Source organism: Pinus tabuliformis, chromosome X, assembly GCF_031772625.1.
Source record: "Pinus tabuliformis cultivar Carrire ecotype Pingquan chromosome X, CPIR1, whole genome shotgun sequence".
Classification (NCBI taxonomy): Eukaryota; Viridiplantae; Streptophyta; class Pinopsida; order Pinales; family Pinaceae; genus Pinus; species Pinus tabuliformis.
In genome coordinates, this window is record NC_142308.1 from 275,113,657 (window position 1) to 275,131,692 (window position 18,036).

An 18,036-nucleotide genomic window follows, 5' to 3' on the forward strand; every position below is an offset into this window, starting at 1 on the left:
GGGAGTTTTCAAATATATAGTTAATATTTGGATTTGATGTGTTTTTAATTTTCTAGTTTATAATTTATAAATAATATATATGGGTGATGTATATGATATAAATTATAATAATTTAATTTAAAATTATAATTGAGTGAGATATTAAATTAATAGATAAAATTTTCAATTTTTTATTATAAAGATTTAAATGTAAAATGTCAGGTAGTCATATATATTGATTTTTTTGTGATTTAATTATTAAATATATATGAATTATAAAAGATTATTTATATCAATTTGTTTTGCCAATTTAAATATTAACTTTGAAGTATCAGAGTTCTGGTTGATACGATAAAAACCTATTTTATTTTAAAAATTCAATGATCAACAATATTGGTATTATACCTTATGGATTATATTTGGCTAGTGCTTGTTATATGTGGTGTTGTATGTTATCTTCTAGTATTTCAATTTCTTTATGTTATGAATTGTTTCCACACAACACCCTTCTTCCAGTTTTTTTTTGTATGTTCACATCATTGTTAGGTGTGTGTTGTGAATAATTCTACATACATACGAACCGTGAGTTGGAGATGGTTTATGAGGCACCAACCTCACTAAAAGCTTTGTTGATCTAGTCTTTGGATTTAGACAGAAGCCTCGAGTTGATGTGATATCATACTCATTCACTTTGATACTAACAACAATAGTGACTTTGGTACCATGCCTTGTGGGTCATTTATGGTTCATCACTGTCATATCTATATGATATTACAAGCTATATTTTTACAATAACATATCTCTATGCTAAAATTTTGCCACATGTTAATAGTCCTCTTCTAAACTTTTTGTCACTCATAGCATTGTTACGCATATTTGTGTAGTGAATGATTCCATACATATACAACAATTGCGAAATAAGAATGGTTTATAAGGCATATCTTGCATCAAAAGTTTTGTCAATATAAATGTTAGCTTTGAAGCACAAGCTATAAGTTGATGTAATATCATCTTCCTTAACCACGTGAATGATAACTTTCTTGTCATGCTTTGTAATTGCTATCTATACAATATTACAAGATATCTTGTTACAATAACATATCTTTATATTTTTTTGTGGGCTAAGGAGTAACATTATATTAACAAAAAATTGGTACATAAGATACAAGCAGAGAAGCATGGGATGTCACGACGGTGAGGCTCCATTGGGAGGAGAAAACATGGGACCATTTGCCCCAAGAAGGGGAAACCAAATGATCTTTCAAAATTAAGAAAGTTTGGAGCCAATACAATGTCCAAAAGAAACTGAACATAGATGAATTGAACAATGTTTTTGCAGAGGAGACTGCAACGACAACTACCCAATCATTGACCATTGAAAAAGGAACATAAGGCAGGAGTGAAAAACCAATTGGTGAACTTGTTCATCCTTGATGAGTGCCTCGCAAGTCGGTAGGAGTTGGTTGCTTGTTGCCTGGACCCATTACATCTACACCCTTGGTGTTGGAAGGGTCCTCTTCTGGCATTTCCTCCTCAATATAACACTCGAAGGGGTTGGGGCGCAGAGGTGAAGTCATTTTACTAACTAGTTGAGCATTACAGGATTGAATTGAGGTGCTCAAGGACCCATGAGCTGGAGAACCATGCCCATCGCCAACGTTGTTGGTTGAGGGTGAGGAAGAGCTAGCTTGAACATAATGTGAGTCAGAGGGGCTAGATGAGGGCGAAGAAGGAAGCTTTAGCGGATAATTCAGATCGAGGTCACACAAAAGAAGGCAGATAAAGGTATGAATGTGGATGGTCTGGATGTTGGCTTCAAGAATTCTATGAGATTCCCTGTTTCTTTCGCTCTCTTGGGTCCAAAGGTGGCGGGTTAGAAGGTCTATGATTGCCCAGAGCTCGTTTCCAAGCCTACGACTTTCTGTTGTTTCCATGAATGCTACTTTTTGCTTTATGTGCTCTAGGATATTTGTGTCATGGAGTTCTGGAAGCTCTTCTTTGTGTAGGTGTATCAGGATGACGGCTTTGTGCTTGCCCTCTACCACCATAGTGAACACAACCCCTCTACTTGACCATTGATTTTGAATGGGATGTAGAGGAGCTTGCTATATGAGTAGGGAGAATGGTAGCTAAGGGATTAGAGTGAATATGATTACAAAGCTGAACAAAGAGTGGAATGTCAGGAGTGAAAGGATGAACATGTTGGAAGTAATGCTTCCATGTGGTCCAAGTTGTCGTGAGTTGTAATTGTGAGTTCCTAGGTTATTAGTTGTATTAGTTATTTTGAGTAATCTAGATCCAATATTATGGGATTTAGAAGTTTCATGTATTCCTATATATGTAGCCTTTGTGAGCTCAATAAAACATAACATGTGTGATTTGTGTTGTGTGTAATCACTCTTTGATCACTTTCAAATTTCTATCATGTTAACAAAGTTTGTTCTGGCTTAATTCCCTTGCGGGAAGGGCCAGGAAGATGAGAGAGTCTTGAGCTTTATCACTTTGTACATAGATTAGGGTAAGATAGTGTGTTGTGTGAGTAAAATTTATTTTTGTGTGTAGATATGTTCACTGTGTGTTTGAGCGAGTTTGAATCTCAGGCTCGGCAAAGTAGTGATAAATTGTGCTGGGTTTTATAGATTTGTATGTTGAGATCTCATGTTTGTTGAAGCATTGTGTTGAGTCGCTGTGAATCTTCGAAGGAAAAGGTTTCGTCAAAGATCATGACTTACGTCAAGAATCGTGGATTGTGGAGTGTTGTTGCGTTCTAAGTTATCTATCAAAATGGAGTTACACAAAACCAAGCGTTCACAAATTTCCCTCTTTGGAACTATACATTTGTAGGTTGAGTGGGCATTTTGGCCATGGTATTGATAGGGACTGAGAAGCTTACACCCAAACAAAAATGTGTTCGTCATGAAAGTGACACTAGATGCTATTCCTTAAGGCAATGACTATGAAAATTCAATATTCATTTCTGTAATCATTGCCAAGCAAATGTAATTCCCTATGCAGCAACAAACAATTCAAGATTTGAAGGGATTTGTCATTGAGGTACAAGAACGATTCTCGTGAGCATCGCTATTTCGTTTTAATGGATTCCAAGAGATTTGTTTGATGATCGGCAATGGAAAAGAGGTTTTACATGATGTTGATTTTTGGGTTGCAACAACCTCTCGGAAAAGGGCTTCTGCTTTGTAGAGATCATCCTCAACAATTGAGAGTGAGACAAGCAGGTTTAGGCGTGAATCCCATGACCAATTCTCCAGAGATCCAATATATTTTGAATTAGGAACAAGGGTAGGCCAAATTTTCTAGAGAAGAATCTAACATGCAGAACCCAAGAAAAATATTCTCTTGGTATAGGCAAAAGCGTGTGAATGCAAAGATGCATGGGGGAACCTCAGTGGAGGAGTACTAAAAATTTCTCGACTTGGCAGGAATGGAAATACTGAAAGGCCCAATGGAGTCGAGTCAACCTAGGAAGGCAATCAATTTTGTTTGTTTGCAAATTGTTGGCATTCATCTTCGAGATCTTGCATTACTCAGGATGGTGAGTAGAGATATGGAGAAGATTTAGTCATTTGTATACAATAAATATTAAGCACCAGATAGGAGTCTACAATATACAAGAAGTAATAGTTATGGAGAATTCGGTTTTGGTGGAGCTGATGGAGAAATCCGACGAGGACAATGCTCATATTTTTTGTAGGCCTTCTAACGTTTAATTTTGGGTCTACATTTTTTTTAGGGTTTGATATGAATTATGTGGTGTGGGTTGTAATTTTATTATGTTGTAGTGTGCTATCATATAAGTGTAGTATGAAAAAGCAAATGATGCATAACCACAAAGAACATGCCAACTATTGAACAGACTAATGTGACTCGTCGTGCTCTAAGAGCATTAGTTACATGTTGTTCTTAATAAGGTCAAGCTGGTGTGACCCGTTGTGCTCTAGGAGCATCAATACATGTTATTTCATACAAGGTCAAGTTGTAGAATTATTTGTTGAAGACATTCTATACCCATAATGCTATCCTAGATAATCGATGAACACTACGGAGGGTTGTGGATTCAACAAATGGTGGAAGTTCCATAAGATGGTTCAGTATCGAGACTGACTCGTCATGCTCCAAGAGGTTGAGAAGTGTCAATTCTGCAAAGTACGTCAACAATGGTCGAAAGTGGTTGTCTTAAATGGATCAAGTGGGAAGCTCGAAAGTGTGGTGAAAATAGAGCAGAGACCATGAGATTTCATAGTAGATGTGAGTGCTAGTGATGACCACATCAAACAAATGTGACAAATATTCATATTGTTATTGTAATTTGTGTTTTCTATATTTGTCATGTAAGTATTAAGCATTAAGGGAGGGTGTTGGAAGTAATGCTTCCATGTGTTCCAAGCTGTTGTGAGTTATAATTGTGAGTTCCTAGGTTATTAGTTGTATTAGCTATTTTTTAGTAATCTAGATCCACTATTCTCGGATCTAGAAGTTTCATGTATTCCTATATATGTCACCTTTGTGAGATCAATAAAACATAGCATGTGTGATTTGTATAGTGTGTAATTGCTCTTTGATCACTTTCAAATTTCTATTAGGATGCGACTATAAGGAGGCATGACAAGAGGCGTTAATGGTGATAGGGTGGTAGCCAAAGGGAGTTTAATTTAGAGTGTGCGAAGAAGTAGAGGAGGATGCTAATTAAAGATGTGAGTATGACACATGAAGAGTTGAGCCAGGGTGCTTGACCACTAGGTGGAGATTTGCATCATGCTCGATATTGGCCGACTGATTAGGCTAAGATGTCTAGAGGACATCCGGATCTGGGTGACATATCTTTATATTACCCATGAGGCGTAGACCAATTAGTTTATGTGGGGTTTAGTCCCCACCAGGGAGTGGTTCAAATCTCACAGGGTGGAGTTAGGGGTGGGAGCCACTTGGTGGAGATATGAACTATCCCACGATGTGTCTAGACTCAACTGAACCTCACACAATCTTTGTTGTCAAGACATACATAATCCTTATGACAACATCTCATTGGGAAGTAGATAATTCTTCCATCTAACATTGAAATCAACTCAATCTAATTAAAAAAATCCTTATATTTATAAAATCAAATATATTATAACTTTACACCTAACTTTATTCCATTTTCAAATTATAACAAATTGAAAAATAAACAATTCAACCCCTATCAACTTTACAAGTCAGTTTTAAACCAAAAATAAATTTATAATAACTAAATTAAATTTTAAACCAAAAATGAATTTATAATAACTAAATTAAAATTCCAATGATCGATCAAATTCTACTCAAAATTCCACCAACTCAAAAAAAAATTATAATAAATATTTCTTACTTTTATTCATTACAATTTACATTTCTTTATTTCCAATTTAATGAACCCCAAATCCCAAGGAGTTCATATTTTCTGAAGCCAACTTTAGGCCATAAAATGGAGATTGACAAATAGTTGGCGACGGGAGTCCGACAAATTAGTAATAGCCATTACGAAGGCGGGGAATCCCCAGCTTTGACGGAGAGACTGCTCGCCGTCGGATCCGCAGGCCGGATAATCCGATAACGAATTACGCCGACCTGGCATTCTTCCCTTCCCAGTCAACCCACTAAAATTTACCCGGTATACTTACTGTTGTTGGGGTCGAGGACAGACAATCCCCTTTGTAGAAGACACCCACGGGAAAAACCATGGTTTTACCAGCCCGGATCAGTAGGAGGAACATCATAATAAATACAAATCTCGGGGGTGACAATTTAACTCTAGCACTAACCCTGGTAGGCAACAAAAAATGGAGGAAATATCTGAAGTAATGTGGGGCCGCCGGGGAGGTAGTGTAACAGAGGAAAAGAGAGGCTGTCGTCGACGGAGCTTTGTCATAGTGGCCGGTCCGCTGGCTTTCCCATGGCCGGTGACCGACCTGGCATTCACAGAAAGTGAAAGCCCATAAAAAAAAGGTGAAAAAAAGAATGAAAGATAATGTACAAATTCCATATCTGTACTCTTCACATGACATATATATATACATGTAGATGCAAAAGGCTTATAGTGATCATTTTGCCATTTTAATAATGAGATTACAGTCCATTACAGTCGATTACAGTTAAGGCCTGGGCCAGCGAACAAATGATCGCGGAGACCCACTCTTTTTCCCTTTGTCTTTACCTTTAGTTTTTCCTTATTCCCGAAGCGGCTCCTGCTTTTGTTCATTCGTCTCTACTGGTTCCTGGGATTGCATGCTTTCGAGATTCCTGAAGCTCAAGCGTTTAATCCGCTCCGCGTAGCTCAAAGTTCAATGAGGATCAGCTCTCCGCGGGACCTTTACAGCCTAAGGTAAGGGTTTTAAAAATCCCTCACTTTGTTCATGCTCAGTGATCGGTTCTATAGGTAGTTAGGGTTTTGAATAGATCGGATCGTAAGTGTTTTGTGGGAGAATTGATGGCGGAGGTGGATCGGGCAAATGGTTTCGTTGAGGTAGGGATCTATCGGGATCTTATTGCTCTATTTTAGGTGACCTCGATCTATAAATCCTGAAATCGGTGGTGCTTGTGGTTTAGTTTGCTGTTTTTTCTCGATTGTATAGTTAGATGTAAATAATATAGGATGGAATCCCGGTCTTTAATGACGAAAACGTAGGAATCTAATTGATGTAGATAAGGGAAGAGAAATGGTCTTTGTTTGCTCTGCCAGGGCGTATCAGAATAAGGTATTCTTCGCACACAGTTGAGTTAAAATACATTCAAGATTTAACTCATTTCCCCTTCAGCGTAGTGTAAAAGAAAAATCTGTTAGGGATATATCAGTTGAGTTTGACAAAATGCCACAGTGTCAGTGATCTATTTTGATTTGTGATATGCTTTAAGAATTTTTGTTTCTTGTAGGACGGCTTAGCTTCTGGAAATGAATTATGCTAAACAAGGCCTGAAGGCCTGATTTATTAAAAAAACCTCAGGCAAATCATTGAAAGAGTTGGCGTGGCGCTTCAGGAACTCAGAGAAATAGCAAATGATTTACTTGAACTCAATTCAGCGTACCTTAATAGATTTCCGTAATGGAATCCTGGTGTGAAATGGATAGTTCCTCAAACAAATTCTTTACATGCATTGGGAAATGGTCTACACTTTTAAAAGTAGACTGTTCTAACTTATCCAACTGTGTAAACTTCCAGTCTACAGCAGGGGAACGTAATAGTGGATTGTTCTATTTCATTCACTATCTGCCAGTAAACATCAAGAACAGTGGTGATTCCTGATCAAGCAACAGCCACTGTGAGCTATACAGGTGTTGTCTATACACATGCCGAGATTCTTAAAATCGATAATAATGAAAGCATAAGAATAAGCTCTTTTGTTTTTTTTAATTTGTTCATGAAAACTTAAGTCTTCAATTTTAGAATTACCAAGTACTTTACAAGTCTTTGCTTCCTCCTGCAACCCATCATGCTAGAAGAGCCAACATATCTGACAGGGCACCATGTCTGAATCTTGAATGTATTTTCTAAGGACGAAGTCTTTAGCAGCTAACTTGAATTGCAAGTTTGTCCATTGGCCTATACAGTACAAAACTTACATAAGGACTCTTGTTACCTTCAAAAGCACATTTACAACAATTAGTCTTCAATATGATAAAGTGCCATCATTTTCATATAATGACTCATTTTGTAGTTATTTTTCAGGGCACAATTCAATATACTAGAATTATAACTCTAGGTATTTTGCCTTGGTAATGAATCAGAATTTACATGTTCCTTCCACAGATTGATACCATAGATGTGCAATAATTTGCCTGCCAATGCTGGTTCTTCATCTCACGTATTTCTATTAGGATTTTTGATGGATGAATTCAGGACCATATCTTTTTCACCAACTAAGAAGACTAAGGGTCAATCCACACAGAGTCAATGAAAGGTATTTTTGGTTAGAAATCCAGTGGATCTCTGAAAGAGTCGATAAATTGTCATAGCTGACGTCTTGCTGATGAAACAAACTCACTGGGAGATTAAGACCAATTCAGTGCCTATTCTGTAATAGAGAAATGGCTTCAAAAGCTTACAAGATTGTTGCTATCATATAATGTTTTTTCAGAGGGAAGTGGTTTATACACAGAACATGTTTTTGCCCAAATTTTGGAAATAATTCTTCCAAGCAAGGTTCAATTAATCTCATTTTCATGTTGGCAGCAGTGAAGATTATGCTTACTATGCCTTGGATTGTTTGGGTCAACTCCTTCTCTGATATACAGCTTTGCCATGTGCATGCTTTAAGAAATGTTTTTGGTTACTTTTGTAGTTAAGTTTTCCTGAACTGTGGAGATTTTGGCATTATTTTCTTAATTCATTAACAGTGGACAACACACTTTCACCAATGTTTAGTTTCATGTACTAGTGTTAAATTATGCATGCAAACACTGTTTACATGGTTTGGGCTGTTTACTTGTATTTAGGATTTGCTCAATTTTTGTATAGTGTTACTTAATATATGCATATTCACATGGCAAACCTCCAGTGCATTTGCTTTTGTAAATGAGACTGATATAAAGTGCTACACAGGTGATCACCTCAGCATCTTCCAAACAAAAGTGGAGTAATAATTCTGTCAAGAAAGCAGGGTCTAATATGGCTGTATCTATGAGAGACGTGGACCCAGCTTTTCAGGGAGCAGGCCAGAAGTCGTATCCTTGAGTATTGTTCTGCTATTTTGCTTTTCATGCCAATGCACTTTTTTCAGATGAATTTTAGGTCTTTGTATGAGATAGGCTGGAAAAGGTGTTTAGCGCATTGATCTCTTACATGGGCAACATATTATTACCTATTTAATGCATGCTGTTGTCCGTCATATGGTAAGAGATGAGCTGGGAAAGGTGATTTGCACATGACCTCTAATTGAGATTCATATAGTTTTAGAAAGATAAGGTAAGATATGAAGATGATTCTATTAATTTCCAACAAATGACCACATAGTCAATGGGACTTGGAAGTACAATCCAGTGCAGGTACTAAGTGTGACTCTGGAGTGCAGAAGCAACTCTTGTTACTAATCTACAGTACAAATCAAAACAAAACAAATCAGCTTAGGAGCTGAATAATTTAAATAGAAATACAACAATTACTGAATGGTAATCTTCTAGCTGTTCTCTTTATGTCTGGCAGGGTAATAACTCTGGTTAAGATGATCTTGTGGCATATAATATTAGGAAAACATTAATTTGCAACTATAATATCAACTTTTATATGCAAAGCAGAAATGCAGAACACACGAAATGTTTGGAAAACATAGCTAAGGAACAAGGAATAAGGCAAAATAGAATTGAGCTGAAAAGATATTTCTGTAATTCAGTATACTACCATCCACAAACTGGTTTATTTCTATAAGAGGGACATTGCTGCTGTGTGGTTATATATATGTAAGGTCAAAGTGCCTCCATCTACATTAGCTAGAATGTTGAGTGAACATGGTTACTTTTTTTCATTGCACATGTTAAATCTCTTTCATATGTTCTCCAATAGGAATGCAAGTAAATTTTCCGTTGCAGTTCAGTTTTTTCAAGATGTACAAGCATTTGCTGTTACTGTTTCCCTTGACATGCTTAGCGGGCTTGAGATATGGCGAATTGAGAATTTTAAACCCATGCCAATTCCCAAAACTTCTTATGGAAAGTTTCGTAGTGGTGATTCCTATATCATTCTTAAGGTAAGCTATGTTTTGATAAATCCAAATACCACTGATTTCTTCATTGTTGAACACCAAAACGGTGTACGTCATTTTGTGATTATTAACATATAAGTATAAATCTTTCCTTTTTTGTATGAATTTTGCTTTTTGTGAATGTGATGGTATAACTAAATTGTGCTGAAGCTGTTCTATCTCATTGAAAAACTTTGAAAACTGTGTGTTTCCCCTGGCAACTGATGGCGGTGGGCTGGTGACAATCATCATGGCCATTGGACATCTACGTTCTTTAGCTTATGCCTTAAAACCAACGTACTATATTGAATTCATAGTACTTAGAGAACTCTCAAAAAACAACGAATCTGATTGAAGCTCCAAATTGAAACATATCATACTAAAAAATATAAAGAAGAGCTAATTGGACTATCAAGCTTGCTACTCTCTACTCGTTAACTTAGAAAGAATATTTGCTACAGTGACTACAAAAAGTCACTTCTACCCACTGAAGCTGCAAAATTGAATTATAAAAATTATTCCCTCAGCCATGTTGTCTAAAACAGATGCATAGGTTTACAGTTAAAGTGGACTTAATGAAATAGTTGAATGCCTAACAGAATGCACCTTGCTTGCTTGAGGAGGAATGCATAGATTAGAGTGACCAAGGGAAAGCACGCACTACCCTTCCTTCATAGGGATAATGCCCAACTCATGCACATCACCTCCCTTCACTGTTGTCTTTGACTTTGACCTAGTCACATTAAAAAATATAGTCACATTAAAAATAAGAAGAGGGAAAAGTCAAGATCTCAACAAATATCCTCAACCTGTTGTTATAGGCTATCATAGATGTTCTTGGGGGAGGGGGGAAAGGTGGGGAGGGACATTCGGTGCAATAGGTATTCTTTGTGAATAAAGTGTTCTCTCAACTCTCTCCCTTAACATCTCGAACTTCCTCTCCACCGGATGCTTTGTAATCATGTTGATGATCTGTGAACCTGAAGATCATAACATGTATTGTAACTCCTTTATGTTCTTTGAAATATCTTTAGAATCTTCAAGGTGTAAATCCCTTGTACAAGGAAGACATCACTAGCAACCGACCAACCTCCAATGTCCATATCAACTTCACGGGTCATTACACCACAATATGAGTTCAGGATTTCTTGAAATGATAAACTGATCTACACGTAGGGCCAAGATGAGTGGATTGGATCTTAAAAAACTTTCGAAATCTGCACTAAAAAGCTCATCAATCCTTAAATATTGAACTTGTGGTGCATGCATCAGCCCATACAGAACCATCTCCAATCTATAATCACTGGTATATCACCAATGCACCTCAAAACTTTTGTCAATTGAAGCGAACAACTCAAAAATATTAACTCTTGAGAATCCTCTGGCAATCGGGGTAAGAGTCTGATCAAGGTCAACTCTGTCTTGCTGAGTGAAATCTTAGGCAACAATTTGGTCTTGGTACTCTTTAATACTATTGTTAGTTACATTCATGGAATCAATCAATCCCTCGTTCCACAATAGGTTTTGAAACTGTCTCCACAAAGTTGAAAGGACATTCCTCCATCATGGCTTCCAACCATACCTATTCCGCTGGATCAACAAGTGGTTTGTAAAGAGCATGAACTTGAACTCCTCTAGTCAAAGCTTGGCCAGGTTTGGGGTTGTGTTTTCTAGTGATGACATGCTAACTATCAAACTCAACCATTATAAATATGTCATGCAAGAAATCGAAAGAAGATTCTTTTTTAAACTAGAAACATACATGACATCATCTAGTTGAAAAATATTGCCTAAAGGCATGGGGAAGTAGATAGAGTCAGTTTCAATAATTTTACAAGTGGCATCATAGCCTCCTATTTTTGCAATTTGTTGAAAACTTTCTTGTTGAATGTCATTTGTTTGGATGTTCCACTATCAACATACCCCCCTACAGTACAATAAAAGTAAGATAAGAAAAATAAGATAATTATACTAATGTCCAATGAATGACCACGAAAGTAGGTCAATGGGTTGAAGAGCACTAGTATGAATACAGTGTGGGAGTGTAAGCACAATGCCTAGAACTGTTGAAAATAATAATAAAAAAGGAAACCTACATAAGTTTAACATCATAACAAATTGTATAAAACTGTGACAAAGGTACTTAGTGATACAAAACACTAAGTGAGTTTGGATTTTTTGCACTCTTTGAAAACTTATCTTGATGCTGTTTAGCTTTCTTCCTCTCAAGACATTGAGATTCTTAGTGGCCTATCTTGTGGCACTTGGAACATGTCACATGACAAGACTTTCTTCCCTGGGTTGAAATCATCCCATAGCTTCTTCAAGGTGGGGAGCCTATTTTGGGCATAGGCATCCTGGACAAAATGCTATCAACATGATTAAAACCCATTCAAGGCTATGGGTATTGTTACTCACCACATTGCATGGGGATCACCTATTTCAGAGATTTGCTAGTTGTTATCACGATTGGGACGTTGATGGAGGTGAATAGTGACATGGAATGAGAAGTGACTTGTGGGGTGGTTTGTCATGGCTTGGTTCTTCTTTGGCAAATCTTCATTTATGGGCTTCCGGGTTAGAGTTTGATGATGGTTGGAAGGCACTCCCTGATATTATTTGTATATAATTATGTTATTCATGGTTGCCTTGGTCCCTTTTCATTATGACTTTGGCTTATGTTAAGTTGCATTAAGAAGATTTCACTTCTATCACACCATGGTAGGGAAAAAAACTATTTAGCTTGTGTGGACTCCCTTCTTTAAACCTCTCATTAAAAAGTTACGTTTTCCCATGTGCAAAGTAGGAGCACATATGTTCATGAAAGATTATGTTATAATATTAGGGAAGATTCTTTTATTAAAATAAGAATATCAGAAGCATAATGTGTGAAGGGGAGCCTGCGAGGCAAATTTCCCATGGAGCCGTCCCCACTTGAGCCCATGATCTCAAGGAATAATCTAATATTATATGTAAAATGAGCATTCATTTAAAAAGAGGGTCATCATATTTTATTGGAAGGGTCATGAATTGAACTTTTTATAAATCCATTCCAAGGAAAAATGGATTTGTAAGTGGGAATGGCTTTATAAAAAGTTCTTTAAAGGGTCATGTGCAGAAAGGACATTGTTTCCAAGGAAAAATGAAATATCTACAAATTGAAAAATCAGACACAACATCATCATGTGGCGTAAAGTTGGAAACAATTATCATGCCAGGTTAGCAGAAAGAATTATCTCCACACATTTATGAAAGACAAATGTCCACACATATTATGATATTTAATCAGTAACCTTTCAGTTTTCCCTTTTTTAACTCTTTCTGTTGATTTGTATACAAAGTATTGTTTATGAGTACATCCTGAATCACTTCCATCTATTTTTCTTATTTCAGGAAGTCATCCTTTTAATTTAAAATTTTATTTGTCTAGTGTTGTGTTTTGATTCTATGTATTTATATAACAGACAACAGCTTTAAAAAGTGGTGTTTTTCGCTATGATATCCATTATTGGCTTGGCAAAGATACAAGTCAGGTGTGTGCCTTTACCCTTTCTCCAAATTTAAAGTTTGTTCTCATTGTAATTTGTTGATATTTTCATTTGTTTGTTCTGCTGGATGTTAGATAAGTTTTGTTGCTTGGTGATTCTTTATTATATTAGTAATAGGTAGTAAATCAACAGGATGAAGCTGGTGCAGCAGCCATCAAGACTGTTGAATTGGATGCAGCTCTTGGAGGACGTGCAGTGCAGCATAGAGAGAGTCAAGGACATGAAACAGATAAGTTCCTATCATATTTTAAGCCTTGCATCATACCAGAAGAAGGTGGTGTTGCTTCAGGATTCAAACATGTCCAGGAGAAAACGCATCCAGTTCGTTTGTTTGCATGCAAGGGAAAGCATGTTGTGCATGTGACAGAGGTATGCCTGTTATCTTAATTAAAAGAAGGGTAAAGTTAGATGATATCAAATTATTGACCTGCTGTTCTTTGACCTTGACTAATTGAATGTATGGATATGGACAGGTGCCTTATTCTCGGTCATCCTTAAATCATGATGACATTTTTATTCTTGATACAAAATCCAAAATCTTTCAGTTTAATGGCTCCAACTCATCCATTCAAGAGAGGGCTAAAGCTTTAGAGGTTGTTCAATATATCAAAGATAATTATCATGATGGAAAGTGTGAAGTGGCTGCAATCGGTAAGTTGATTTAGGCTTGTTTGCAGAAGGCTCTTTTTTGTGCACAAATGAGTATGGTTAGATTTAGTTTTGGAATAAGTGAAACACCAATGGAGGGATGATGGGCTATACTGTTTCGTGCGTCAAAGTCACTTTCGTTCTCAGAAAGCACTTTTTGTAAAAATGTAAATGGTTAGAGGTTAGATTTATTATGGAGTAAGTGAAGCACAAATGACAACTGATTATCCTTCTTCCTGCACAACTATCAGAGGATGGGAAATTTGTAGCTGATCCCGAAACAGGAGAGTTTTGGAGTTTTTTTGGTGGTTTTGCTCCTCTTGCCAAGAAGCCCAGCAGTGACGATGAATCACAACCTGAAGCTCTTCCAGCAAAGCTATTCTGGTAAATATCATTAACTTATTTATGTTCAAATTGCTGGTTTTAAAGTTTTGGTGATTCTTCTTGCATTGCTGTCATTTCATTGCTGCAGTTTATATGGCCATTGGAAGCATTGCACATGCAGTCTGATATTATGATTTCTTTGTGTGTGTTTAAATTTATAGCATACAACAGGGCCGTGCAAAACCCATTGAAGGCAATTCATTGACAAGAGAAATGCTGGACACAAACAAATGCTTCCTGTTAGACTGTGGAATTGAGATATTTGTTTGGATGGGTAGGAACACATTGCTTGAGGATAGAAAAGCAGCAAGCTCAGCAGCAGAAGTATGTGCTCGAAACATTGTACCATTATCTGTCCCATGAATCTGAATAGTTTGGGGATAAGACATCAATGCTCTTACAAACATTATTTGAAATTATCATTTTTTCTTGTTTTTTGTTAGGAGCTGATTGCCGGTAAAGGAAAATCAAAGCAAGCTCATGTAACTCGTGTTATGGAAGGATTTGAAACTGTCATGTTCAAATCAAATTTTGATGCATGGCCTCAAAGTACAGATACAGCTATATCTGAAGATGGAAGAGGCAAAGTAGCAGGTCTGCACTATCTTATGAGGCATTTCATCCATCTTTATGTTTGCTGTTAACTTTGGCTCATATGCAATTTATTTAAGGGTGGATTTGCATTTAATTGTTGCAGCCTTGCTGAAACGACAAGGATTTAATGTCAAGGGCCTTCTCAAAGCAGCTCCAGCAAAAGAGGAAAATCAACCATTTATTGATTGTACTGGCAATCTTCAGGTGCTGTACTCGTATATTTCCTTATGATAAAAATATGATTAAAATTTATTTGATCTGGTGTTTTTTGAGATATATAATAGATCAATTTGTGGTTGAAAAGCAAAAGATAATGCAATTAGTTTCTCACGATGGTTCTCAATGGAAATAATGCTTACATGTGTCATGTCTAATATCTATCACACCTTGTGCAGGTTTGGCGAGTAAATGGTAAAAACAAATCTTCTATGCCATCGAGTGAACAGTGCAAATTTTACAGTGGTGATTGCTATATTGTGCAATACACTTATCCTGGAGAGGAAAAGGAAGAATACCTGCTTTGCACTTGGATTGGAAAAGGAAGTGTTTCGGTAATGAATAAACATTAACCATTCATGTCAACACTTTAACTCTTTATATAAAGATAGCTGATAGATTAGGTCCGGTAGGAGGTCAAGCATATGGTATATGTCTTAATTTTTAGTTCATGATAACAGATCTATATAATAAAAAAATAAATTCTACAGCTGAAATTGAAAATTTAGGGTAACACCTATCAAAATTTCAGATCTGCAAACGATGAATTAAGGATTGAAAATTCAACAGTGTGGAAATGGCATATCTGAAAATTAGATCAAACTGGCTACTTGATGGATAGTAGATTATTCAGAAGAATCTGGAAATGAAACTCAGCATGGTAAAATCTGCAGCACGAATTAAATATCTTCATATTAACTCAGAAAGAAGATTACATAGGTTCTCACAGCTCATCCACAAGCTCCTCACAAGCTTTAAAAGCAAAACACACCAACCAAAATAGCCAAGTGCACTTTCCTCCTCTTTAATAGACTAAGAGGAGGAAGTTAGAAACAGTATGTAACCCCAAGAGTAATGCTCTATCATGGAGCTTCCCCAGTTAGTGTGCCTTCTTAATGAAGGGAATATCTTCCACTAAACGTTAAAGCAATGTGCCCCATTTGAAGGTGTTTTGAAGCATTGAAACATCTGCTGACAAAGGTAACCCCTAGCAATGAATGCGCCCACCCAGAGAAGTGTGCCCCAACTCAAGTATAACTCCCAGTAATGCACCCCCGTCTTGTAACTCCTAGAGATGAATGTGCCACCCTTGGGAAGTGTGCTCCATCACATGTGTAACTACTAGTGTCAGAAATAGACAATATGGCTTCATAATCAGCTTGCCCTCATGGGATTCTCTTTCACAAGTGCACCTTCTCTTCAACAAGGGCCAAGTGGTCACTACTCAACTCGTAGAAGCCATAAGGAGGACAAACTTAGAGGCAACAAGGTAAAAACTAACAACATAGGGTTGGGGCTCAACTTTGCATGGTCAAGTTCGTGGATAGGATTTATTAATTTCTTTCCACTAGAAATCACATTATTTTAAACACATTGATAGTAAATGCAGATAGAACATAAAAACATGTGCAGAAGACAAGACAAGAGGACACAAGATTTGGCGGTTGCCAGGGAAAATCCCCAATGTGGGGAAAACCCTTTGATTAAATCTTCTTATTATTATTCAATAGTTCAGCGGAGAGAGAGAGTACAAATATCAAATTAACTTGCCCAAAACAGTCCTGTCAAAATCAGCAGTCAACAGCAGTCAACTGCAGCCCTAACCAGAAAGTCAATGCTGATCAAAGCAACACTAAAATGTCCTCCAAATAGCTCAGTCAACAGCAGATTAATTTGGCCTTCCAAGAGAGTCCAAGTTAGCCCAAAACAGTTTGGTTAACCCAGTCAAAGGAGAGAGAAAACACTGCTGTAATTTCTGTGGTCAAATCTGAAGTCATCCTTGGTCAAACTGTCCCAATCACCTCGATTCCTGTGCCAATAAATGCGACCTCCAAAGATCGATTTTCTGCCCTCAAAAACGAAGTCAATGATGGTCAAAAGAGCCCTGGTCAACGCTGGTCTGTTTCCCTGAAATTTGGCCAGCAAACAATCCCAAAAATTAGGCCTCTTGCCACATGTGCAAAATAGAGAGAAGCCGCTTCCAAGCTGTACGAACCAATCAATAAAGGAGAGAGAGATATGTGATGAGATGAGTGATGTCCAAATGAGGAGAGAGGTCACTCCTATTTATACACTTTGTTGAGGGTGAGGAGACACATCTGTTGGGCTTTTGAGCCTACATTTGACTGAGGCTGAGCTTGATAATTTGTGCATGAGAGAATAAATTCAAAATTCCATTTCTGCTTTGTCAGAATTAGATGATCTTTATATCAAAATTGGACCTCTCGAAAAGAGGTATCTAATGCAATAATCATTTCCATCATATGAGCTGTCCTAAGGTGGAATTTGGCCATAGTTTCCAATTTTAACACTCCCTCTCAACTAGTGAGAATTCCCCCTGCCAATCCCTCTGTCATCATCATGCCATCCTGTCATCACTGCCCTGCTATGCTAAACCATGAAGTAATAATGAAGAGGAAGTGATCGAGAGTGAGTCATAATACCTCTCTCCATTGACTAAAGTCAGTCCTTGATCCTAGATCAAGTTGTTGAACACCATGCATCCTAGTCATAGGGAGTACGACAATACACGATGCGTCTATCGGTAGTGCTATGGTCCCTAAACATATTTTCCCAACTCATTGGCCAGATGAGAGGTACTTCCCATGAGTCCCAGACTCTATGGGTAGGATGTGTGCTAGAGCATCGACAAGAGAAGGTGAACCACTCATATGCCATAGGTGAAGGTGAACCACTGATCCTATGCATATGTCAATCGTAGGGGAAGGTGAACCACTCACCCTACATACATGTGTCCTGGTAAGGGAAGGTGAACCATTCACCCTACACACATGTCAACAATCATATGGTCTCACAGGGGAAGGTGAACCACTCACCCTATGGTAGCTCATAGCTCCAAGAAGTACCCCAAGCCCCTACGAGCTCCCAGAGCTCAGTGTCTAACTCATACATGACCCTCATAGGAGGGTTGTTCCACGACTCCAAGTCTCTCTCGTAA

The 18,036-nt window shown here is 37.4% G+C and overlaps 1 protein-coding gene across 2 annotated transcripts in view; it reads left to right on the forward strand.

Moving 5' to 3' along the window:
• The first annotated feature begins 5,852 nt into the window (after window positions 1–5,852).
• LOC149139460 (villin-4-like) overlaps window positions 5,853–18,036 on the forward strand; it is a 55,132-nt gene continuing 42,948 nt past the window's right edge. Inside the window, exons 1-13 of one of the 2 annotated variants that reach the window (XM_089446367.1) lie at window positions 5,853–6,337; window positions 6,886–7,066; window positions 7,173–7,285; window positions 8,553–8,674; window positions 9,594–9,693; window positions 13,152–13,220; window positions 13,368–13,604; window positions 13,709–13,886; window positions 14,135–14,267; window positions 14,429–14,591; window positions 14,711–14,861; window positions 14,965–15,065; window positions 15,257–15,412. In XM_089446367.1, coding sequence (XP_089302493.1) covers window positions 8,619–8,674; window positions 9,594–9,693; window positions 13,152–13,220; window positions 13,368–13,604; window positions 13,709–13,886; window positions 14,135–14,267; window positions 14,429–14,591; window positions 14,711–14,861; window positions 14,965–15,065; window positions 15,257–15,412 — 1,344 coding nt within the window. In that variant the 5' untranslated portion in view covers window positions 5,853–6,337; window positions 6,886–7,066; window positions 7,173–7,285; window positions 8,553–8,618. The remainder of the gene's footprint in view (window positions 6,338–6,885; window positions 7,067–7,172; window positions 7,286–8,552; window positions 8,675–9,593; window positions 9,694–13,151; window positions 13,221–13,367; window positions 13,605–13,708; window positions 13,887–14,134; window positions 14,268–14,428; window positions 14,592–14,710; window positions 14,862–14,964; window positions 15,066–15,256; window positions 15,413–18,036) is intronic. The other variant, XM_089446366.1, reaches the window with a different exon arrangement.